The sequence below is a fragment of the Hemitrygon akajei genome, chromosome 19 (genome assembly GCF_048418815.1).
Source record: "Hemitrygon akajei chromosome 19, sHemAka1.3, whole genome shotgun sequence".
Taxonomy (NCBI): Eukaryota; Metazoa; Chordata; class Chondrichthyes; order Myliobatiformes; family Dasyatidae; genus Hemitrygon; species Hemitrygon akajei.
The window spans coordinates 19,856,777-19,882,214 of record NC_133142.1 but is presented as its reverse complement, the minus strand read 5'-3'; the positions used below and the strand labels follow the sequence as shown (position 1 = coordinate 19,882,214).

Below are 25,438 nucleotides of genomic sequence, written 5' to 3'. Positions count from 1 at the left end.
TTATGGATTAGACAATTTTGTAAAATATGTAGTTGTTTTAAATTATTATTGAGTATTGACTGACTCAAAATGGAACTGATTTTCTGTAAAGCTGTATTATTGCTTTTTGAAGTTCCAAAAGTATTCAGAGAAATACAGTTGCAGTGTGGGCAGCACCGTGGTACCAGCTGTAGAGCTGCTACCTCAGATTTGCAGACTCCGGTTCACTCCTCACCTCAGGGACTAACAACGTGTAAATTTCATGTTCTTCCTGTGATCACGTAGAATTTCTCTGGGTACTCCAACTTCCTCCCACATCAGAAAGAAATGTGTGATTAGTTAATTGGCCACAGGAAATCTGCCCCTAATACATTGCCTCTAATATTCTACATTTACACTGTTGATGGTTGGTGTGGGTACAGTGGGCTGAAAGGCCTACTTCCATACCTTATCTCTCTCTCAGATGCTCTACCACCTGTTTCATGACCTGTGCTTGCTTCTCCAGCCCTCTGGTCTAATTTATTCCTTCAAACTCCAAGCAAAATGTGATATGTTCCACTCCAAAGTTAAAGGTAAATTTATTATCAAAGTACATATATGTCACCTTATACAACACTGAGATTATTTTTCTTGTAGGTAATCACTGTAAAGACAAGAAACTCAATAGAATCAATGAAAGACCACTCCCAACAGGACAATGTGCAAAAAAAAAACCTGAAAATACAAAAAGAAAGATAAAACAAGGAATATTAAAGCAAACAAACAAATAAAATATCAAGAAGAGAGGAAGAGTCCTTGAAAGTGAGTCCACAGTTTGTGGGAACAGTTCAGTACTGGGGTGAATGAAGTTATCCCCTCTGGTTCAAGAGCCTGATGGTTGAAGGGTAATAACAGTTTCTAAACCTGGTAGTGCATATCCTGAGGCTGCTGTACCTTCTTTCAGAAGGCAGCAGCGAGCATGGCCTGACTGGTGGTGGTCCTTGATGATTGATACTGCTTTCTTGCGTCAGCGCTCAGTGTAGATGTGCTCAATGGTTGGGAGGGCTTTACCCGTGATGGACTGCACCGTATCCACTACTTTTTGTAGGCTTTCCGTACAAGGGAATTGGTGTTTCTATACCAGGCCATGATGCAATGAGTCAATATACTCTCCACCACGCATCTGCAGAAGTTCATCAAAGTTTTAAATGATATAACAAATCATCACAAGCATCTAAGAAAGTAGGGGTGCTGCCATGCTTTCTTGGTAAAGGCACATAAGTGCTGGGCCAGGACAGATCCTCTGAAATGATCACACCAAGTAATTTAAAGTTGTTGACCCACTTCACTTATAATCTCCCAGGGTAGGATTTGAACAAATGATAAGTGTTGAGGAACGGAGGAACCTAGGAGATCAAGTACATAGTTCACTAAAAGTGACATCACAGACAGATGGAGTGGTGAAGAAACTGTTTGGAATGCTGGCCTTCATCAGTCAGAGCATTTAGTGTACACCATAAGACACAGGAGCAGAATTAGGCAATTCAGCCCATCGAGTCTGCTCTGCCATTTCATCATGGCTGATCCCGGATCCCACTCAACCACATACACCTGCCCTCTCACCATATCCCTTGATGCCCTGACCAATCAGGAATCTATGAACTTCCCCTTTAAATATAGCCATGGACTTGGCTTCCACCGCAGTCTGTGGCAGAGCATTCCACAGATTCACCACACTTTGGCTAAAAAAATTCCTCCTTATCTCTGTTCTAAAAGGCCGCCCCTCACTTTTGAGGCCGTGCCCTCTAGTGGAGTTGAGATGTTAAGCAGTTGTATGAGACACTGGTAAAGCCACGCCTGGTGTATTATTCACAATTTAGGAAGAACATCTCTGAACTGGAAAGAGAGCAAAAATATTTACAACGGCCTGAGTTATAGGGAGAGGGATAACCCTACAGAGATTTATAAAATCATAGGGACATAGATAGGGTGAATGCACAATCTTTTTATCAAGGAAAGGGAATTAAAAGCTAGAAGGTATAAGTTTAAGTTAAGAAGGGAAAGATTTATAAGGAACCTGAGGGGCAGCTTCTTCATGCTGAGGGTGGAGCACATATGGAATAAATTGCCAGAGAAAGTAGTTGAGGTAAGTACAATAACATCTAAAAGACGCAAACACGAGGAAATCTGCAGGTGCTGGAAATTCAAGCAACACACACAAAATGCTAGTGGAACGCAACAGACCAGGCAGCATCTATACGAAGAAGTACAGTTGACGTTTCAGGCCGAGACCCTTCATCAGGACTAACTGAAAGAAGAGATAGTAAGAGCCAACTAAAAGACATTTGGATTAGTGTATTTAATATTTCAGTAATATTTGAGCAATATTGTAAATATAATGTTTGATTAAGCATTCTTTGTTTACATAATTCATTATGGGTTTTATACAAGAAGTATGTGAATAGCATTTGACATTATACCACCAGGTCCTATGTGAGTGCCTCACTAAAAGAAAAGAGGGAAAAGATAAACTAAGAAGACAATTCTTCCAGCTCCTGTGTTTTTCTTTTGATTAATTTCTTAAGTACAAAATATAACACTAAGTACATGGGCAGGAATGGTTTATAAGGATACAGGCAAAATGTGGGCAGATGGGGCAGCGCGGTAGCATAGTGATTAGTACAATGCTTTACTGTACCAGCAACTTCGGTTCAATTCCCGCCACTGTCTGTAAGGAGTTTGTATGTTCTCCCATTACCATGTGAATTTCCTTCCACAGTCTAAAGATGTACTGGTTGGTAGGTTAATTAGTCATTGTAAATTGTCCCAAGATTAGACTAGGGTTGCTGGCTGGCACAGCTTGAAGGGCTGGAAGAGCCTGTTCCACGCTGTATCTCAATAAATAAATAAAAATTAGACTAATTCAGTTGGGTACCTTGCTCAGCATGGACAAGTTGGGCCAAAAAGTCTGATACTGTGCTGTATTACTCTATGACTATGACTATCATAATAAGAACCTAGGGAATTTCTTGACAATTTTGAAAAGAGTTGATTAAAGAAGGGCTGCAGCTCTTACCTGAAATTTTTGTTTGCTTCAAGATAAATACAGCAAATACAAATTGGGAAATCTCATCCAAGCACTTTGCTGAAAGGATGAGGCTGAAACTCGAAGCCATCTGAGCAATCCAATGGCAATAAATTATCTTTAGAGTGCCATGTGAATATCGCTGAAGTGCCTTTTCTATTGAATATTTTCTTGGATAATAGTTTCACTGTGAAAACAATGTATTATCCTAGTGCACTAACTCAAATAATTAAATGCTTTAATATTTGACTTGAGTGCGAAGGTCATTCAGTATACAAAAGATAACATTTTTAAAACATTGCAGGTTAAAGTTCAGAATGCTATGATTGTCCAGTTCTTCAGTATTTTCCATCAAAAAGTTAGATGAAGAATTCACTTTGTCTTCATATAAACATTTTGTTTTGACTTGTTGGCCATGAATAATTTTGCTGCATTAACATTATTGCTGAACCCTTTTTGAGATTAGGATCTCTCCTTCTGGACATCCCAGCCATGGGAAACATTATCCACAAGAGACATCTGCCTTTTCAAGTCCCAGGAGAGTTCTATGTGTATTATGAGTACACTTACTCAGCATTCTAAAATTGGGTGTAGAATCACTTTGCTTAATTACTCCTCACACAACAAACCAGCCATTTAAAAAATAAATATGGTAAACCCTGTGTTTCATTTTCTCTATCTTCTTTCTTACCACAGTAGAGAAGACATTCTGTATACAACCAGGTGTAGTTGGAATAAAAGGTACCTTCTCTTGTACGCAAATTCTCTTGCAATAAAGGGCACCATACTTCCCAGTCTTCCTAGTTTTTCTTTATTTCCACCTGCACGTGAAAAAGGGTCCCAGCTGTGTGGAAAACATCATTTATGGTCACAGTACTCAAGAGGGGCTAACCATGTCTTGAATGACTACCGTCCATTGGGCCTAACCTCACACATCATGAAGACCCTAGAGGGGCCAGCCTGATTCACCTCCGACCCCTGGTCAGATCAGCCCTCGATCCCCTGCAGTTTGCCCTCCAGGTGCAAATTGGAGTCGATGATGCTGTCACCTACCTGAACAGAGCCTACTTCCATTTGGATAAGCAGGGCAACACTGGGAGGATCATGCTTTTTTAATTTCTCAAGTGCCTTCAATACCATACAGCCCTCCTTGCTGGGGGAACAGCTCTGTTCAAATCAGGTTGGCACTTCTGTCGTTGTATCCTCGATAATGGACTACCTGACTGGCAGACCACAGTTTGTGCTGCTTCAGAGCTGTGCATCTGACATGGCTGTAAACAGAACCCGGGCCCCACAGGGAACTGTATTTTCTCTCTTCCTGTTTACCCTGTATATCTCAAACTTTAGATACAACACTGAGTCATGTCACTTGCAGAAATTCTCTGATGACTCAGCAGCAGTTGGGTGTTTAAAGTGAAGACAGGAGGACGAATACAGGGCCCTGGTGGAGGACTTTATCAAACAGTGCAAACTGAATCATCTGCCGCTCAACATCAGTAAGACAAAGGAGATGGTGATGGACTTTAGGAAGACTCCTGCACTGCTTCCTGTTACTATTGATGGTGAGGATATGGATGTGGTGAGGACCTACAAGTACCTGGGGGTGCACCTGGATGACAGACACAGGCTGTGTACAAGAAGGGCCAGAGTATACAGTCCTCTCCTTTACGCTTTACCAGTCTGTTGTTGCCAGTTCTATGCAACGGTGTGCTGGGGCAATGGCATCAGCATGGTAAATGCCATCAAGCTCAATAAACTGATCAGGAAGTCTGGCTCTGTCAAGGAGTCAAACTGGACACACTGGAGGCTGTGTTAGAACAAAGGACCCCAGGAAAAATCCTGGCAATTCTGGACAATGTTTCTCACCCTCTGTGTGCCATCTTGGAGCACTTTTAGTGATTGACTAAGACAAATGTGCTGCTCCAAAGAGCGCCATATGAGGTCATTCTTACCCTTGGCCATCAGGCTTTATAATGAGTCAACCTATAGCCAGGGAAGTGATGACCCTCTCCTGCTAGACTGTTTGAGGTAAATAACTTTTTATTCTTTCTTACTTCTCTTCTAATATTTGTATATCTGTACACTCGTAATGCTACTATGACACTGTAATTTCCTTTGGGATCAATAAAGTATCTATCATTGTCAACCTGAGGATAATTTGTATACAAAGGCACTGATGTCTTCCCAAAAACAAATGCCTTACAATCTCTCACCATTTAAAAAACTCTTTTTTTCTGTTAGAATGGATTATTTTATTTTTCCACTTCCATCTTCCATACCCTTACCCATTCACATAATATCTATATTCTCTGAAGCCTCTCTGAGTCCCCTTCATTAACCACACTACCACAAGATTTAATAAAATCAGAATATGCAATATTGTACATTTCAATCACTCATTTCATATGCCTCAAAACTTTATATTTATTTGTTTCCACCTGCAATTAATAAACAAACAGTACACTGCAGTTCTTCAGTTGACAGCTTTTCAGTGCTAAAACTCGCCTCTTTAAAGACTGTTGACTACCATGTCAGTGGGCTTGCTTTTCGTTCCTTCCTGTAAATGAAGACAAGAGCAAGAAAATACCAAGTGCATTAACAGTAGTAAAATATCTCCATTCACTTCAGACATAAAGACCACAGATGCCAAGTGGAGCAATATACACAAAATTTTGGAAGAACTCAGCTGGTCAAACAGCATCTATGGAGGGAAATGAACAACTGGCATTTCTGGACACAATCCTTCATGGGGAGTGGAAAGAAAGGAGGACCTCCCAGTGGCAACCCATTTTAATTCCACTCTCCATTCCCATGTGTCCGTCCATTGCCTCTTCTCAGCTTGGCAGAAGAGGCTAGGCAGAGAATAGAAGAACAATATTCCATTTTGGTAGTCTCCAACCTAATATTGATTTCTCTAACTTCCAGTAACCACTCTCCTGTTTTCCCTCATTACCCCCCAACCATCCCCTTTACCTATTCTCTTTCCTTCCCTTCTTCATGATCCGCCTATTCCCTTTATTCCATAGTACACTGTAATTTTCCTTCAGATTTCATCTTCCTCAGCTCCTTACCTCGTCCATCTATCACCTCCCAGCATTTCACAACATTCCTAACCCCCCCCCCCCTCCCCCTTGCCTGGATTCGCCTATTACCCACCAGTACATGCCCCACTCCACCCAACCTTTCATTCTGGCTTTTGTCCCCTTTCTTTCCAGCCCCGACGGAGGATCTCGGCCCTAAACGTCGACTGTTCACTTCCCTTCATTGGTGCTGCCTGACCCGCTGCATTCCTCCAGCACATTTCTTTCCGAACATTGCTCCACACACTTCTGGGAGTGCTCACTGGGTAAATATTGACACAGCGCCAACACCCAGGAGATAGTAGGACATGACCCGCTCTGGGATCCCATTGGATACCTCCTTGGAAAGCCTTTCGTCAGCGTGTGCTTCGAAAATCTTACCTCATCGTAACCTTCCTGTTTCAGCAATCTGCTCATGCACTTTTGCAAATCTTACTTCCACTTTAATTGCTGACTCCTACCAATCTCTCTCTCTCTCTTCTAATTAAAAGCCGCAGGACTGACCTCCCGTCAGCTCTGGGTAAGCCCCCATCGATGGGGTAACCTGGATGTGAGCAGAGTACGTGCAGCATGGGCCGGCGCATTCCTCTGCTCAGCCTGTCAGGTTGCTGATGGGAGGCCAATCGGCTGAGCTGAGCTCCTCCCTTCTCAGTGCCGGTGCACGGGAAACTCCCTCTCCCCTCTCAGTGTCTCCAAAGAAGAAACGGACCTGCCATGGCGTGCTACCACAGACCCGATGCCTGCACCTTGCAGGCCCTGAAGGACATGGCCAACACGCTGAGGGTTCACTCCATCACCTCCACCACCGAGGCTGGGTCGGGGTAGGTACGATCCGCCCGTTGGGCCGACTCACGCGGTGTGCGAGCGACGCTTTCCCGCCGCCGCTGCCGCCGCCCGGACACCCTGCAAAAAATAATAAACTGCCAGACCGAACGCCAAGTGAAGGCGTCTGTAAAGCGCGGCCACCCGGAACTGAAGGAAAAGGGATCCTTCTCGCAAAGTGTCGGCGGTCTGAAGTAAATCTTCATGTTGGGGGAGGCCTCTGCTCGGCCTGAGCCCGCTTGTCGAGAGATGGCGGCAGCCCCGGACTTTATTCCTTTAATATACCTTGCCATTCCCCCCCCCCCCCCCCTGTTTTGTTCCGCGCTCCATTCCTCAATCCCAAAGTCCCAGGTCGGTGTGGATCAGCAAACCTACTCGGATCGCCACAATGAATCCGCACCGCTAGTTTATTTTAACTACCGCTGGGGGGGTCTGCTGAAAAGCTGTGTTAATTTAGGCAGTGGTTTCGCAAAGTCGAAGAGTGAAGTAATTTCGATATACTGATTTGAAAAAAAAAATTCCAGTATATTAAATAGTCAATATCTTGACTAATTTTTTTGTTAGATTTAAATTAAGGTAGAAAAAATGATAACAAAGGGCAAATAACGTCTTAGGTTTAATTCCTGGCTAGTTCACCAGTTTTTAATCTAACCTCTCCGACTATTATTCAGTTGTCTTCATTGAAACTCACGTGAAACCGGTATTTCCAGTTATCAAGATGATCATGAATTCTTGAAAGGGTTTTCATTTGAAGGAATGTCTTTATAATTATCTGAGAAATTGAGTTTTCTTTTAGTCAAACAGTATTGACCACTTTGTGGCTAAGTGAATAAGTAATCCCTAGGCTATGCAGATAACGCTGGGCTGAATCTTTTTGGCTGATTACCTTTAGCAGTACTGCTTGGTTACTAAGGCTGATGATTTTTCTTGGGGAGTGTCTGAAATGCACACTGCTCATTTTTAAGATTAGTTATTTGGGATAGTCAGCTCACTTTGGGAGACTTTCAAGTGGGTTGATTAGTATGTTTGCAAATGATATAGAAATTGGAAGTTGTGGATCATGAGGAAGGTATTGAAGGATACAGTAGGATATAGATCAGATAGAAATTTGGGGAACAAAGTGTTTAAATGGCGCTTAATCTGCCAAGTGAAGTGGTTCATTTGGGAGGTCAAGTGTAAGAGGGAAGTTTATAGTAAATGGCATGACCCTTCAAAGCAGTGATGTGCAAAGGGATCTTGGGGCGCAAGTCCATGGGCACCTTGAGTAACAACGAGTGGATAGGGTGATAATGAAGGTGTGAGGCATTCTCCCTCCATCAATGGGGGCATTGGATGCAAAAGATGGGCAGTCACCATACAGGAGAGGTTCACCAGAATGTTGCTTGGAATTGAGTATATTTTATAACGAAAGGCCTGACAAGCTTGGATTATTTTTTGTGGATCATTAAAACTGAGGGGAGATCAGATGAAGGTGTATAAAAATTGAAAGGTATAGATAGGTCAGAGTGGAAAGGTCAAAATACTATAGAGCATTGGTTTAAGATGAACAGGAAAATTTAGGAGATGAGCAGGATTTTTTTAAATAAAAAGTGGTACATGCTTGTAATGAGCTGCTTGGGGAGACGGTAAAAACAGATACCATGGGACTTAGCAGAATTAGGCGTTAGAACATTGAGTCTACTTTGCTATTTTGTCATGGCTAATTTATGTTCTCTTAGCCCCCCTTCTCCCCATAACCTTTGATGCCCTTATTAATTAAATACCTATCAAAATCCACTCTAAAAATACCCAGTGACTTGGCCTCCACAGCCATCCACAGATTCACCACCCTCTGGCCGATGCAATAACAACATTTATGAAACATTTAGACACAAATAGGCAAGAAATGGAGGTAAACAGACCATGTGCGTGCAGATGAAATTAAATTAGACTCACATTAATCATGGTAGCTGAAGGCCTGTTCCTTCATTGTAAGGTTATAGGTCTTATTTGAAAACAGGAAAGGTCTTGCTTGTGGTGTTCCTTTAGTGATTGCCTGTGATCTCTTGCTGCCATAGATTACTAGTCATGAATAAAAAGTAAAAGTTTCCTTCCAGGGAAAAACAGAAGTGGTTAAAAAGAGAAATATTTCCAGCATCTGCTGAATCTTTTGTGTTTAGTTATTCCAGAAAAACACACCTTCTCAAAAATGTTCCATTATTGTTTTTCCCTCTTCTGTTATCTTATTTTTATCTGCTCTAGGCAAGTCACCTGCAATCACCACCATCATTTGATCGTCATCTCTTTGGGAGTCCATTCTCTCAAATATTCTCCTAGTTCCCTCCACCTTTCCCCTTTCTCTATAACATATGTTGGATTTCTAGTTTTACTCAGCTCTGGTAAGCTATGAACTTGAACTATTGCCTCTGTTTTTCTCTCTTAGTGCCTGACCTGCTGAATATTTCTAGCATTTCTGTATTAATGACAGCTATATTTTACTGTTCATAAAATAGGAAATGTATTAACCACACTGAATGCTGTATCTTTTCCATATGTAGAATCAATATCAACTAGAATATCTCTATAAAGCAGTAAGGAGATTTCAAAGGAAATGTTTAGTTTTCTGTTTCAATGTCTACTACAGTGTTTTACTTTGTTCTTATTACCTGTTATTACAGGCTTAGGTCATTTTAGCAAGACACAGAATTTTGATGGAAACTGGTTAAGTATAGCATGAAAGGCTTGCTCAGGACTGGAGCATGTGAAGCATCAATATTTAACATATGATGTGTCTTAAGTAATCCAGTTCCATTTGGGATTTCATTTGGTGGAACTGATGTTCTGTACAAAATTAACTGTGCTCTAACCTGCATGGAAAATATTTACTAAAAGCAACGGTGGTATGCAGTGTGAATCCAATTTATTATTAATCTGTTGAAATGGTATTTCCTGTGTTTCCAAATTATTTTGTTTATTTAACAAATTAATTTTGTTTTCATTAGTTGAAGATATGGTTAGCTAGCGTCTCCTCTTAAGATAACAACAAATAAAAATTACAATAAATATTAAGATTTTGATTGCCAAATATTTTTAATAATTTGCATCTAATATGGAGATTGAAGTAATAAACCAATCAATGAATGATTGATCCTGTGCCATATGTTCAGATATTTGCTTTGTCTATTGACAATTTTTCATATTTAATTAAGACATTTTTATTGTTAAGCAATTTTCATTTTTCAGAAAAAGCTTTTAATTTTATTGATGAAGAATGCTATATATTAAGGTAGCTTGTTCTTTGGTGTAGTAACTTTTAAAATAAAGAATTTAATGGGGTGTGAAAGATAGGATCATTTATTATGCTTTGAAACAATGGTCTGCTATTTGGAAAAGGGTGTGCTTTCCATTTCAAAATGAGATAATTAAGCAGAAAGATGAACTCATTTTTAATCTATATATTCCCAGACTACTGTTGCCAAAATTGTGTACATCAGTCTTTAATTGAAATTTGTTTTCAAATGCAGTTCTGAAACTGTAGTAAACACAATTTTTTTTTAAATGAAGTATTTTGCAAATTGCAATTAATCACATCTAAAATAATTGCCTATTCTAAAAGGAAATGAGACCATAAGATATAGGAGCAGAATTAGGCAATTTAGCCCATCAAGCCCGCTCTGCCATTTCATCATGGCTGATCCAGTTCCCTAATCGGCCCCAATCTCCTGCCTTCTCCCTGTATCCCTTCATACCCTGACTAATCAACCTGTGCCTTAAATATATCCAATGATTTGGCCTCCACAGCTGCCTGTAGCAGCAAATTCCATAGATTTACCACTCTCATCCATTTATCAGTGATCTCTTCAATTGTCAGTGAATATGGAAGACTCACAGATTTGTTTTTAATTTTATTTATTTAGAGCACAGTAACAAGCCCTTCCCATCCAATGAGTCCACGCCACCCAATTACACCCTTTTGATCAATTAACATACTAACCCATACGTCATTGGAATGTGGGAGGCAGCGGGAATGCTGCAGAGTTGAAGATGATTACTGTCAGACTCTGACTGTGTTCAAGTTAGCTTGCTGTTTATTTGATTTACAGACACCCTACATCATGCTGCAGTGCAGCTGAGATCATGTCTGTCCTGTTCTTCCACACCATGAAACTCAAAGTACAAGATCCGAGGAATCCCAACAATGATCGCTTTATACTTTCAAAGGTAATGGTGATCCAATAAGAAGGAAAAGTCGTTCATGAAGTCTTGTAATCTTTGCCTTGAATTGTTAGCAGATAATCACACAAACTATCAAGCCTTGAGTAGAAAACAATAAGTTATGAACATTCTAATGTTGGAAAAAGAAAATGCATTAGAATTTTAATTAATCTTCTGTGTAATAATTCCACAAAATGTAGTTTTAAGTTGTTATGAGTGTATTTTGATTGCTGACTTTTTTCTGATTTTTTTTCAAAACTAATCAATTATGAAACATTTCACTTAGGAATATGCTACAAAGTTATTTGAAGTCAGATAGGAGATGAGAAAGTCTGACTTGCACATTCAGCCAGTAGGTCAAAATCTTGCCTGAACAGATGAAAATAATCAGCATTGTTCATTGATAAAGCCATAATTTTTAACAAGATTGAAAGATGAAATTGAATTCAGAAACCATTAAAGTTGTACTTCATAACCATTTATTTTAACAATTTGGATTTTTTCAATTGATGAACATTTAGTAAGGATTAGTTGCATGTTAAAAATCTGTAGTATTGTTGTTAAATGTAAATTCCTGTTAATTGTAAATTCAACTATTCATATGTAGGATGGAAGAGAGCTATTTGGCCCATCAAGTCAGTTTTGACCCTGACTGTTCCACCACTTGTGTCCCTATAACCAATTCTCTTGCCTGCCCATCACCCTGATTTTCCTACTGTCCCACTAGGGTTAATTGGCAGTAATCATTTAAGCCAACAACCTTCAGAAAGGGGAAAGGAAGCTTGGGTAAATGGGTATGCTTGCACAAATGGCACCATAGGTCAGGATCAAATCTGGATCGCTGGACCTGTGAAGCAATAATATGACCTGCTACCCACTGTGCCTACTCTATATCTCTACTAGCATTTTGCTGGAGTGGTCCTGCTCTCCTTTTGCCTTTTATGTTTTAAAAAAGTTTACACATCTCTTGTAAAAGAAGCTAAGGCAAATAAATGCAATAATCTGCCTCATTCTCCAGTGGTATTTCATTGCTCTTACTTAATAAAATGTGTTGAGTGGTTACTGGATGAGTGGTGAGGCTGTCAGATTGCTCATTGCCAGTGATGAGGCTGATCTCTTAGCAGCAGACAATCACAAACTAATATTTGTCCCAAAGCAAATGGTCAGTCTCAGATGATCTTTCAATTTTCAGCAATAAGGCACATCTCGTTGATCAAAATCAAAATGTTATTCTGAACTATCTAGCACACCTTTTGCTACCAGAATCAAACAGCACAAAAATAGGCCCTCTAACTTAACATGTCCAAGCTGATTGTTTTTGGCCCATCTACACAAATCCCATTTGCCCATGTGAGGACAGTCTTTCTGTATCTTAACTGCCTGTCTAAATGCTTCTATCACCTGTTCTGGTAGTCAATTCCAGAGATCAACTACCATCTGCGTGTATATATGTTTAAACAAACTTGGACTCTTTGATAGTCCTACTTTGAGAAAACTACTTTTGTTTCATATACTGTATCCTATTTATGCCAGCTTGCCTTATTCACTCCAACAGAAACCAGTCCAACCTATCCAATCTCCCAATAATTAAAGTCTTACAATCTAGACAACATGTTGGTGAATGTCTGCACTCTCTGGAACAATCATAACATTCCTGTTTTGTAGCAATCAAAACTGCACAATACTCCAAGTGTGATCTTACCAGTATTTTGTGAAGTTGCAACATAATGTAAGAACTCTTATATTTTGTGCAATGATTTACGAAACAAGCATGGTATTTCTTCATTGGCCCATTGACCTCTTTTATTGCTCTCAGGAAACTATGGACTTGGATTCCAAGATGTTTCACTTCATCAGCATTCCTTAATGCCTTGCCAAATACAATATAAATTATGTCCTATCCCTATTTGATTTCCAAAGTGTAACAGCTCACACTTGGTGGGATTAAGACCCATCTGTGAATACTCTGCCCAACGTTCCAGCTGTTCTATATCCTGTTGTAGCCTTAACTGATCAAACTCTCTATCCATAATCTCACCATTTTTTGTCATTTGCAAAGTTGGTAATAATATCCATCTTCACTTTTATATTCACATTCAAGTTGTTAGTCTATGTCACATAAAACAAAGCCCCAGCACCAATTCCTGGTGTACACCATTAATTATAGGCTTTTAATTTTTAAAAAACTTTATACCACTGCCTCCAACCACTGAGCTAACTTCATGGATCCCATGTACTTTAAAACCTCTGGAGCAGCTTATCATCTGGATCCACGTCAAATACCTTACTAAAGTCCATATGAACAAAGTCTTCATGAACTTCATTTGTTTCCTTCTAAGAATATTTTAAACAAAATTATTGAGACAGGATTTTCCTCTTACAAAGCTATGCTGACTATCCCTAATCAGTCCTGCCTTTCCAAGTGTACATAAATCCTGTCCCTTAGAATTTTCTCCAGTAATTTCCCCACCACTAATGTAAGACTCAGCAGTCTGGCTCCCACATAACAGATTCAAGTGGAGGTTGCCTGACCCTTCACATTTAGAGCTGAGTCTACTATAGGCTGCCAATGGAACTGGCCAAATTTTTGTGCTTGTGTATTTTCTTATAAGTATTATTGCTCTAATGACTTTAACTTCGTTTATCTTTGATAGAGTTTTTATTAAAATGCAAAATTAAGCTATTTTGAAACTCTTGTTCTAGGGCCATGCAGCTCCAATACTGTATGCTGTCTGGGCAGAACTTGGTTACCTGAAACTGGATCAGTTACCAACACTGAGGAAAATGGGTTCCATTCTTGAAGGGCACCCTGTTCCAGTGAGTATTAAGGAAATGTCATCTTCATGTACTATGGAACACTTGCTAATACACTTTAATTTGGGGAATGGAAAGGGGTAATACCTTTTAATTTCACTGGAGTCTGTAGCAGCTGTCATTATTAAGGTGTGACCACATTCATTTGGGCTGCTTTAAGAAATTAAAAGTCCAAGGCAAAGTGAAAGAAGCTGCATATTTCTTTGGGGGATATAAAACTACTTGTATCCACTTGTCTTCTTTCCAGCACTTTGTTATAGAACAGTACAGCACAGGAACAGGCCTTTCAGTGCACAATGTTGTGCCAAACCAATTAAATTAGTAATCAAATCACCAACTAATCCTGACAGCATCCTGGTTAATTTTCTGTGGAACCTCTCCAAAGCTTCAACATCCTTCCTATAATGGGGCAACAAACTGTATGCAATATTTCAGATGCAGCCTAACCAGTCTTATAAAACTGCAACATAATTACCTGAATTTTCAACTCGGTGCTTCTCATCCTGACAGCATCCTGGTATATTTAGGTAAGGATGCCACCTGCCTTCTTAACCACCCTATCAACCTGTATAACTCGGGGAGCTATGAACTTGGACCCCAAGATCCCTCTGCTCATCAACGCTGTTAAGATTCTTGTTCTTAACAGTATACTATCTCTTTACATTTGACTTGCCAAGACGTAACACTTCACATTTGGCTGGGTTAAACTCCGTCTGCCATTTCTCTGCCCAAATCTGCAAATGGTCTATATCATGCTGTATTTGCTAGTTTTCTGCACTATTCAGAAAACTACCAATCTTTGTATCAAATGCAAACTTACTAACCCGCCCATCTACATTTTAATCCAAGCTATTTATGTACATCACAAACAACAGAGTTGCTAATACAGATCCCTGTGGAACACCACATAGAGTAAGTTCCTTTGATCAGTATCCTCTGTCTTCTATAGGCAAGCCAGTTCTGAATCTGAATTGCCAATTCACCATGGATCCCATGCATCTTGATATTCTGGATCAGGCTCCCATAAGGGATCTTGCCAACATTCCCTTGAATTACTTTTTTACGGCTGTGTGGGCCAACCATTGTTCTGAGTGGGAAACGTTTATACTACCTGAATGCCACATGGAACTTTAAATGTTTCTTTTTGTAGAATGCATATTGTTAATATTTAGAATGAAAATTGAAAAATTGCATATTTTTGATATTAATTGAAGGGTATAAATGAAATACGGTACAGCAAATAAAATCTTTTACATTTTGTAAGTATTTTTCAGCTGCATGCAATTCCAGCTGCACAGCAAAAAAACTGATGTGCATGGGAGCATTTCAATTACTGTGTGGATGTGCAGCTTAGAGGGAACAATGCCTCTTACTAAAATCCATGCAGACCACAGCCACTGCTGCACCTTCAATCAACCTCGTAATCTTGTGGGGGGGAAAAAACTTAGTCAAGTTAGTAAGACACAATTGGCCCTGCACAAAGCCATGTGGCTCTCCCTAATTAGGCGATGGTTTTCCAAATGCTCATAAATCATATCCTTGAGAAATTTCTACAGTAATTTCCCTACCACTGACATGAGACTCACTGATCTATATTTTCCAGGATTTTCCCTGGTTCTTTTCTTGAAGAATGGAACAACATTAGCTACTCGCCAGTCCTCCGGGACCTCACCTGTGGCTAGAGAGGACACAAATATATTGGTCAAAGCCTCACCAATCTCTTCACTTGCCTCTCTCAGGTATCAGGACTTGAGGACTTATCCACTTTAATGCTCTTTAAGAGACCCAACGCTATCTTCTTCTGTACTCTGAAATGCCCTAGTGTATTAATACTCTCGGCACCAATCTCATTATCCTCCATGTCCTTTTCCTTCATAAATACTGGTGTAAAATACTCATTAAGAACCTTACCCACATCCTTTGCATCCAAGCAAATGTTTCTCCCCTTTATCCTTCAGTGGTCCTACCGTTTCCCTAGATGTCCTCTTGCTCCTGGTGTATATATAGAATGCCTTGAGATTCTCTCTAATCCTACTTGCCAAAGACTTTTCCTTGTTCAGCTGAGCTTTCCTATTTCCCTTCTGGAGTTCTTTTCTGGTTTCTTTATACTCCTCAAGGGCTCTGTTTGATTCTAGCTTCCTAAGATTCAAGTACTCTTTCTTGATGGAAGTTCAACCCCACCCTCGACATCTAGTGTTTTCTTACCTTGCCATCCTTGTCCTTTCTTCTGGCTGGAACATACTTGTTCTGTACACTGCATTTGGTCTTTAAACACCTTCCATATGTCAGATGTGGGCAGCTATTGCAATTAACTGCCCTACTCCAATTTAATATTCTCCTACAAGGTCAATATTATCCTTGTCTATAGCTATCTTAAAACTCAAGGATTGTGTCCCATGTCATATTGTCATACTTTGTCTTTTGTCATTTTTTCAGAAACAAGCTTTTGTTGACGTTGCTACTGGATCCTTAGGACAAGGTCTGGGAGCTGCCGCAGGAATGGCTTATACTGGGAAATATTTTGATAAAGCCAGGTGATCATTTTTATCTCATTAAGCTCTCTTAAAAACCAAATCATTTTCTTTTTTGTTTTTTATACAAAAATTGTAGTATTAGTCATGCATGCAGATTTTTCTCTTTTTATTGCAACCTGTTGTGCACATTGATATTTCAAAATTTGCACAAACATCATGACGTTCAGTCTTTCACTTGTTTGGCCATTCAACAAGATCAGGCTGCTATCGTTAGCTTTGATTTCTATCAGTGGAGTAACTAGAAAATTATTACTATTTGTCTAGAAAAATTCATTTGCCTCAATGTATTTTTTTTCCTGCAGAGTGTTCTAAATTTCCACTGGTTCTCATGTAAAGAAACTTCTCTGATTTTTATATCTAAATAGTTAAGCTCCAATGTTAAATGCATGGTGCCTTTAGTTTCCCCTTTTAAAAATTTCTTGGTATTAACCTGGTCAAAAATCTTCCTTATTAAATCCCTTGTTCACAGCTGAACATCAATAATATAAGTAATATTCATGCAACCTGTGCACATCTTTAAACCCTGGTATCATCATGTTTTTTTTATACCCCTCAAGATTGTACATCTTTTGAAGACTGAGCTCCAAAACAATATACAGCACTGCTGAAGGCCTTGAACCAATACATTCTGCAAATGAACCATTTTCTTATTTCAGCTCTTGGAAATAAAGACTAAACTGCACTAACCTTTCTGATTACTTTTGGCACCTTTTCCCTTGCTATGTTCCTCCAAAACTTCTAGTTTCTGTATTTTTAAAAAATTATTATTCTCAAAACTAACATTTTTTTCCCACTGAAGTTTTTATTTACCTTTGTTTTGTCATTTAGACAGGCCTACTGCCCTGAGGACTTGTACTTTTTTTCCCCCAGATCTACCCTCTGCATGTTCCCTTTCTTTGACCCTCCCATTGCTGGCTATATCTTTGAATGTTTAGGCTTTCAAATTCAGAAACACCTGCCCATTTAACTCAGTAGTTCATTCTAACTTTATTTTGGTCCTCTTCAAATGTAGGTCCAGTTCAGTGGCCATAACAAAACAAGTATAGGCTAAACTCAATGAACTTTAGTAAATACTAAATGTTAACCATACTCTGGTGCCCCTATGGAAAATGGAGGTAAATACATGTTCAACTCTATAAGAAATAGTGAAAGTTGCAAAGGAGTTAATGAAATGCAGGATCTTAGTTGATGTGGCTTGATGTGATGAGGCTGGTGATTGAAATTGCTGAGGATTTTGAGGGTTAAGGGATACCAAATTTGCTTGCTAAAGATTTACTTAAATTCCATGCAAATAAGGCATGAATAGGTGTTTCACAATTTTTATTAGCAAATTGGATTGATAAATCTGCTATTTTATTACTGGAAATTGTTCAGCCATGGGCAATGGGTGGGAACTGAAACTAACAACAAATACTGTCTGTTAATGAGTTTGTTCCCTTTTTTTAAAAAAAAAGCTGCTTAGTCATAGTGACTTCCAAAGTTTTTACTTGTGTAAAATAGTTAATAGTGGAAGCATTCAGCAGGTCAGACAGCATCTGGGCAAAGTGAAAAGGTTAGGTATTTAAGTCAAGGATCCTTGGTCTGAACTAGGAAAGAGATATTTAACTGTTCAACTTGTTCCTAGTTCTGATGAAGGGTCCCTGGCCTGAAACAATAATTCTGCTTCTCTTTCCGCATAAGCTTTTTTTTTGTTTTTACTTTAGACCCAGAATTTGATTTATGTATTTTTTTTAAATGTTCGTATACTTTTCACTTTGCAACACATTGCCTTGCTTTAAAAGGATCCCTTTAAGTACTAAGGAACATTTCTAATTATAAATTATTTTTGACAGATATTTGCAATGGAAACTTAAATTTAAGGAATTAGAGATGGTCTAAGCACCAATTGAACCATTGATTCTGATGAATTAAATTGATAATTTCCACATGAAATTACTGTGACATATTAATTAAATATAATGCACAAGTTTTTTAAAATTGTGTATGAAAGTTAGTAATAAAACACATATTTGAAAACTTCATTCTGAATCATCATTTTTTATATTTTTATGAAAAGTACTAGTTTTCTCAAAACACAGTCATGTATGCATTAATATTTAGGATCAGGCTCTTGTTTCAGAGTAATTTATCAATTTAGAATTTTGGTTCTATGTTATTTGGTTATATGTTTACTTTCCTGAATCTAATGTTCTTATCAAACATTCAAACTCAATTTTAAATATTGTCTTTGACTACATTACTGGACATCCAGCTAATAATGTGAAAAAATTGCTCCAGTTAGTTAACAAATAAAGGACGGTGTCAATTGCTAATTCAATTTTACTGTGCGACGTGATCTTGACATCAAGTCAGCCTCTGACTGTTTCAAAGTTTCCTGGTTAAATTCATTAATTTTGGATTAAAGCTTTTAGGAGGATGTTGAGATTGCATTAACTTTGAACTCTGAATTACTTTATTTTGCTTTTATTGGCTTTCATAAAATGACCTCAATTTTAAAACAAGATTTTAAACTGGGCATGAGAAATCTAGGAATTATATAGATGTTTTATTTTTCTCTGCTTCTAGTTACCGTGTATATTGCTTACTGGGAGATGGAGAATCGTCAGAAGGTTCAGTCTGGGAGGCCATGGCATTTGCTTCTTACTACAAACTTGACAATTTAATGGCTATTTTGGATGTGAACCGCTTGGGTCAAAGTGAGCCGACTCCATTGCAGCACAAAATTGAAACCTATCGTAAACGTTGCGAATCTTTTGGGTAAGTTTACAATTTTGAACTTCAGATGTGGAATTTCAAATGTTGGTTGCTGGAAAAGAGGAAAGGCATAACAATCTGTTCTCTTTTAAATACTGGTAATTGATTAAACAATAGTTTTTGACAAAAAGCATGGGGTACTGTCATTGTTTGTACTTCCAACTAATATTTCAGGAAGTTGAATGATTAGATACTAATTATGGATATTGCTGTGTGCATTCTGAATTGCAGTGCTCCAAACATCATAACAGTAATCTCATCAAAATTACTTCTCTGGCTCTAAATCACAGGGGAGCAACTTAAAATTCTGAAAAATGCTATCTAAATGTTGTTATTTCTTCACAGCATTATCAATTGCCTTTTTATGCTTACCTACCAAGTGTCAATCTATATCATTTAGACCCAAAAGAGGGGTTAAGATCAAGAACTTCCCAGGCATGAAGATTGGCCATGTGATTGATAGTGAGGAAGAAACTTCTAATCAACAAGAAGTTATCACCGTATTGGTTCAATATGCAGAATAATAGCATGATAGGATTCATTTTGGAGTGTAGGGTAATACATTCTTGGGATGCTAAAAAGGTGAGAGAATACATAATATTCCAGTAGAATATTGAAAGGAGTAGAGGGACAGGAATAATTTTTAAATGCTGTTCTACATATACCTGATTGCATGTTTTACAAAGTTACCATGTCCTTTGGTGAGGCATGGAATACAGGACATTTTAGAACTGCTTAAACCCTGATGATAATTAGAGTATAGTTCTAATTATGTTCCTGAGCAACCCACAATTTTGGAGGAACTCAGCAGGTTACATAAGGTGACTGGAAGGAAATAATACAAACGATGTTTTGGATAGAGACCCTTCAAATTCTGAGCTCTTTACAGAAAGTGGCAAGATATTAACCCAGATCACTGGCACTGTAAGTGTTGATGAGGAGCCTCTGCCTAGAACATTGACTGTTTATATTCTTCTCCATTGATGCTGCCTGGCCTGCTAAATTCCTCCAGTATTTTGTTTGTGTTACTCTGGATTTCCAGCATCTGCAGAATTTCTGCATATTTGAGCACCACATTTCCATGAAAAGATTTAAAGGTGTTGCCAAAGGATGCTTGAGAATTATGAAGAGGATCACCTAATTACTTAAGATTAGTTTCTTTGAAACAGGAAGCCGAATGAACATTTAGTAATGCATAAATTTAAATGCAAATTGTATTAACTTGAGAGATTGTATCGAATAAATCAGATAGGTTTCCCTTGCAAAAAGACCAGCAACTGGGAGCTTAAGTTTAAGATGATTGGTGGATAAATTAGATCATTGCTTGAATAATGAGGATAGGGATGTTGACAGAGCAATGGAGGCAGAGACTGTTGTCACATTTTAAAAAGTACCTACTGTAGCTGAGCTCTTGAAGGGCTATAACCTACAATACTGAGTATGAGATGATTGGTATTCATCTTAATATCTTTACTTTAAAGATCAGCCTTTTGTCATGTGCATCAAATCATACAATGAAATGTTTTGCTTTGCATCAATGACCAACACTGTCCAAAAATGTGCTGGGGGCAGCCCGCAAGTGTTGCCATACTTCAGCGCCCACGGAACACGGCCACAGCTTACTAATCCTAACCTGTACGCCTTTGGAATATGGGTGGAAAGAAACCCACACACCATGGGGGAGAACATACAAACTCTTTAAAGACAGGCACAGGAACTGACCCAGTCACTGGCACTGTTAAGTATTAAACTAGCCACTATCAAGAGAAAATCTGCAGATGCTGAAAATCCAAGCAACACACAAAATGCTGGTCTTGCTAAACATTGACTAGTCTTTTCCATAGATGCTGCCTGGCCTGCTGAGTTCCTCCACAATTTTGAGTGTGTTGCTACACTAATCACTATGCTGCCTCTAACTGGATGAACAGAGTGAGCCAACTAGGATTGTTCTTATTTAAATTTCGGGGGGGGTGGCGGGGTAGTAGATTTTACGAGGATGTGATACTGATGTAGCAGAAGTAGTGTATATTTGAGACAAAATGCACAGGGATTTGTTAGGACGAATGAAAGTGGGGATTCTAACAGCAGATAGGCTGAAGCAGAGGTAAGGCCATCTTAAGAAGAAGTTTAGAGTTATTATCCTGACGGTATAAGATTGGAAGCTGTATTAAGGGTAAGATTGATGCTAGGAGTGCATGTACAGAATAAAAAGCAAGAGGGGGATACCACTGTTTCAGAAGCAAAAGTATGAATTTAGTACAGAGGCTGAAAATGATTTGCCTTTTCATATTTGTTTTTATTTAATAGCTTATAGACCACAAGACATAGGAGCAGATTTAGGTCATTGAGTCTGCTCCGCCATTCCATCATGGCTGGTTTTTTTTTTGTCCTCTCAACCCCAACCTCTTGCCTTCTTCCTGTAATCTTTGACATCATTACGAATTAAGAACCTATTAACCTCCACTTTAAATATACCCAAATGACTTGGCCTCCACAGCTGTCTGTGGCAGTGAATTCCACAGATTCACCACCCTCTGACTAAAGAAATATTTCATCTCTGTTCTAAAGTGTCATCGTTATAGTCTGAGGCTATGGCCACTGGTCCTAGGTTCCCCCACTACACGAAGCATCCTCCCCACGTCCACTCTATCCAGGCCTTTCAGTTTTCAATAGGTTTCAAAGGTACATTTAATGTCAGAGAAATGTATACAATATACATCCTGAAATGCTTTTCATTAGGATTACCCCCCAGTTCTTCTAAGCTACAACGTACAGGCCGAGAGCCATCAAATGCTCATTCCCGGAATCATTCTTGTGAACTTCTGGTCGATCCTCTCCAATGCCAGCAAATCCTTTATTAGATAAAGGGTCCAAAGCTGCTCACAATATTCCAAAATCTTGTACTGTATTACTGTCCTAAGTAAAATGAATTTCCTGACGTGTCAATGATAATAAATCTGATTCTGAGTTAATCTGTAGCAAGTTGTCAGTTAAATATTAGGCCAGAATTTACTAACCATTACTAGTTATTGGAATGGAACTACTGGCCTTTAATTAATTAACAGCAGTAAATCCTGTATATTTTAACACTGTGTCCTGTTTGGTCCAATAGGAATTACAAGACAAAGACTTGGGAGATATTTGGAAAGAATAGCTACTTTAAGTTGCTTATATTAATACTTTTAATAACTGGTATATTATGTGATAAGTTCAGAATTTTTTGTTTAACAAAATTTTAAATATTAATTAAGTTTCCGTATGTGAAATGTCTCTGAATACCAGACTTCTTAAAAACTTAAAATTTAGTAACAATTCTTATAGCCAACAAAGTCGGGTGTGGTGATTTTGAATGCCCTGTCACTGTTCAGACCTGCTAGAGTCCTAAGAAGCATTAAATCATCTGCAGGAGGCTCAGGAAAGTGAGGGCATGAGCATGCCAGGAGCACTTATTCTGATGTCTTTGGCACCAAGTCAGTGAGTTTCAGCCCATTGTTTTAATTGACCAAATAATTTTCTTGCATACTAATTTGTACATTTACTATGACTAGCTCTTTTGAAACTAACCAAGTAACTATATCCTCTTATCAACAGCTTGAATAGGTATTTGTGTTGGTTAGTATAATTTAATCATAAACTCTAATCTTTTTTTATTCAGGTGGCATGCTGAAGTGGTGGATGGACACAGTGTAGATGAACTCTGCAAAGCTTTTTGGCAGGCGGGCATGGTTAACAACAAACCAACCATTATTATTGCTAAGACTCTTAAAGGAAAAGGCATCGAAGGTACCTTGACTAATTTTCAATGGAAATTCTATTTTTGTTTTGAGTGCAGAGGTCTATATTTGAATACATTAACATCAAAACTGTTATGTGAAGAGAGCAGGACAGTAACTGCGTAGGAGCACTAACAGTAACAGATGCCGAATCAAATTCCCATTATGGCTCATTGTCATGCTGTTTTCTTTTTTTATCTCTAATTCCACAGTGATGAGGAAATTGAAAAGCAAATGCTAAAGTGTAATCCAGTAATCTCTTTCCATTTACATAGTTTTTCATCTATTTTATCCCATCATAATTGTGGAGACGTTTGCATGTTGAAAGTCCAATGCACTGGGTCATAAATATAAATCATTTGTAATTCTAACTGATATAACCTTGAAGAGTAATTGAGGAATTGCTTTCAGGGGGAAGCTAGATGCTACTTTATGGGATATGCTCTTAACTATTTTTATAAATACCATTGGGTGAAAGAGTGGGAGAAGGATATACAGAGCATAAACATTAGCAAAGGCAAGTTGAGCCAAATGACTGTGCTGCAAATTTTATGTGAACTTGTATGCCAAGAGCAACACAAACAAAATGCTGGAGGTACTCAGCATCTATGGAAATGAATCAACAGTTAACATTTTAACATAGAAACTGTTACGTTCCCCAGTAACCGGGTGACTTACCAGCAAAGATAGAGAGGTCCGCTGAAGCCTGGTGCTACTATTTTCAAACGTTTTATTTATAAAGGGGCACAAACGTATGGTTAATACAAAACATTCAGATCATATACATCGTCAAAACTCAATCTAAAGCACAGGTGTAGTAATAATCAATCAAAAATGAGCTCTATCGTTGTCTAGGGGATACTGAGTCCAATGAAATATAAGAGTCACTCAAAGTCTGCAGGCTTCCCCGTTTCGGGAACCGCTGGCATTTCACGTGTTGGAGAGAGAGAAAAGGAACACTTGCCCGTCGTCCTTGCGAAGCAAATCCCTGCTGTTAGTTAAAGCGGTTTTTCCTTTTGGGTCCAGCCACAGACTCCCGATCCGGAATCTAACGCACGTGGCTTCCTTCAGAATGGCTTCCCGCTCCGACGGGAAGCACTATCGTGTCTTCTTCGTGTGTCTCCTTGGTGCGTCTGAGGCCCCGCCTCGGCAGCCCACCTTTTATCTGGACTGGCAGAGTTGTAGATGTCAATCAGGGTGGGGGTGAGGCAATCTTTCCCCCATCACCCATCTCACATTGCCCTTAGGGTTTGCACGTAGTCCAGTTCCTTATTCCACAAAGGTGTCTCCCAAGACAATGGCTATGTCCAAGGCTTTTGTCTTGCTGAGCGGCCAGCCCACATTCCAAACCGTAAGGCTCTCTCTCTTGCGATTCTCACAAAGGAGGGGGCTGAGGTCATGACAAAGCATAGAAAACTTACGGCACAATACAGGCCCTTCGGCCCACAATGCTGTACCAAACATGTCCTTAATTTAAAAATTACCTTGGATTACCCATAGCCCTCTATTTTTCTGAGCTCCATGTACCTATCCAGAAGTCTCTTAAAAGACCCTATTGCATCCGCCTCCACCACTGTCACCGGCAGCCCATTTCACACACTCACCACTCTCTGCGTTTCTTTTTTAAAAAAAAAAACTTACCCCTAACATCTCCTCTGTACCTACTTCCAAGCACTTTAAAACTGCATCCTCTCATGTTGGCCATTTCAGCCCTGGGGAAAAAGCCTCTGACTATCGACATGATCAATGCCTCTCATCATCTTATACACCTCTGTCAGGTCACCTCTCATCCTCTGTCGCTCCGAGGAGAAAAGGCCATGTTCACTCGACCTATTATAAGGCATGCTTCCCAATCCAGGCAACATCCTTGCAAATCTCCTCTGCATCCTTTCTATAATTTCCATATTCCTTCCTGTAGAGAGGTGACCAGAACTGAGCACAATAATCCAAATGGGGTCTGACAAGGGTACTATATAGGTGTAACATTACCTCTCAGCTCTTGAACTCAATCCTATGGTTGATAAAGGCCAATACACCCACCATATGCCGCCTTAACCATACAATCAACCTGTGCGGCAGCTTTGAATGTCCTGTGGACTTGGACCACAAGATCTCTCTGATCCTCCACACTGCCAGGAGTCTTGCCATTAATACCAAATTCTGCCATCGCATTTGACCTACCAAATTAACCACTTCACACTTATCTGAGCTGAACTCCATCTGCCACTTCGTAGCTCAGTTTTGCATCCTATCAATGTCCTGCTGTAACCTCTGACAGCCCTCCACACTATCCACAACACCCTCAACCTTTGTGTCATCAGCAAATTTACTTAACCCATCCCTCCACTTCCTCATCCAGGTCATTTATAAAAATCACAAAGAGAAGGGGTCCCAGAACAGACCCCTGAGGCACATCACTGGTCA

General features: G+C 39.2%; 1 protein-coding gene across 2 annotated transcripts in view; it reads left to right on the top strand.

Annotated features, from left to right (window-relative positions):
• Positions 1–25,438, top strand: part of LOC140741799 (transketolase-like) — a 45,123-nt gene that overhangs the window by 3,202 nt on the left and 16,483 nt on the right. The window contains exons 1-6 of one of the 2 annotated variants that reach the window (XM_073072196.1): positions 6,813–6,944; positions 11,028–11,145; positions 13,843–13,956; positions 16,390–16,487; positions 19,053–19,244; positions 22,897–23,024. In XM_073072196.1, the coding sequence (XP_072928297.1) occupies positions 6,838–6,944; positions 11,028–11,145; positions 13,843–13,956; positions 16,390–16,487; positions 19,053–19,244; positions 22,897–23,024 (757 nt within the window). In that variant the 5' untranslated portion in view covers positions 6,813–6,837. Of the gene's footprint in view, positions 1–6,812; positions 6,945–11,027; positions 11,146–13,842; positions 13,957–16,389; positions 16,488–19,052; positions 19,245–22,896; positions 23,025–25,438 lie in introns of those variants that run through there. The other variant, XM_073072197.1, reaches the window with a different exon arrangement.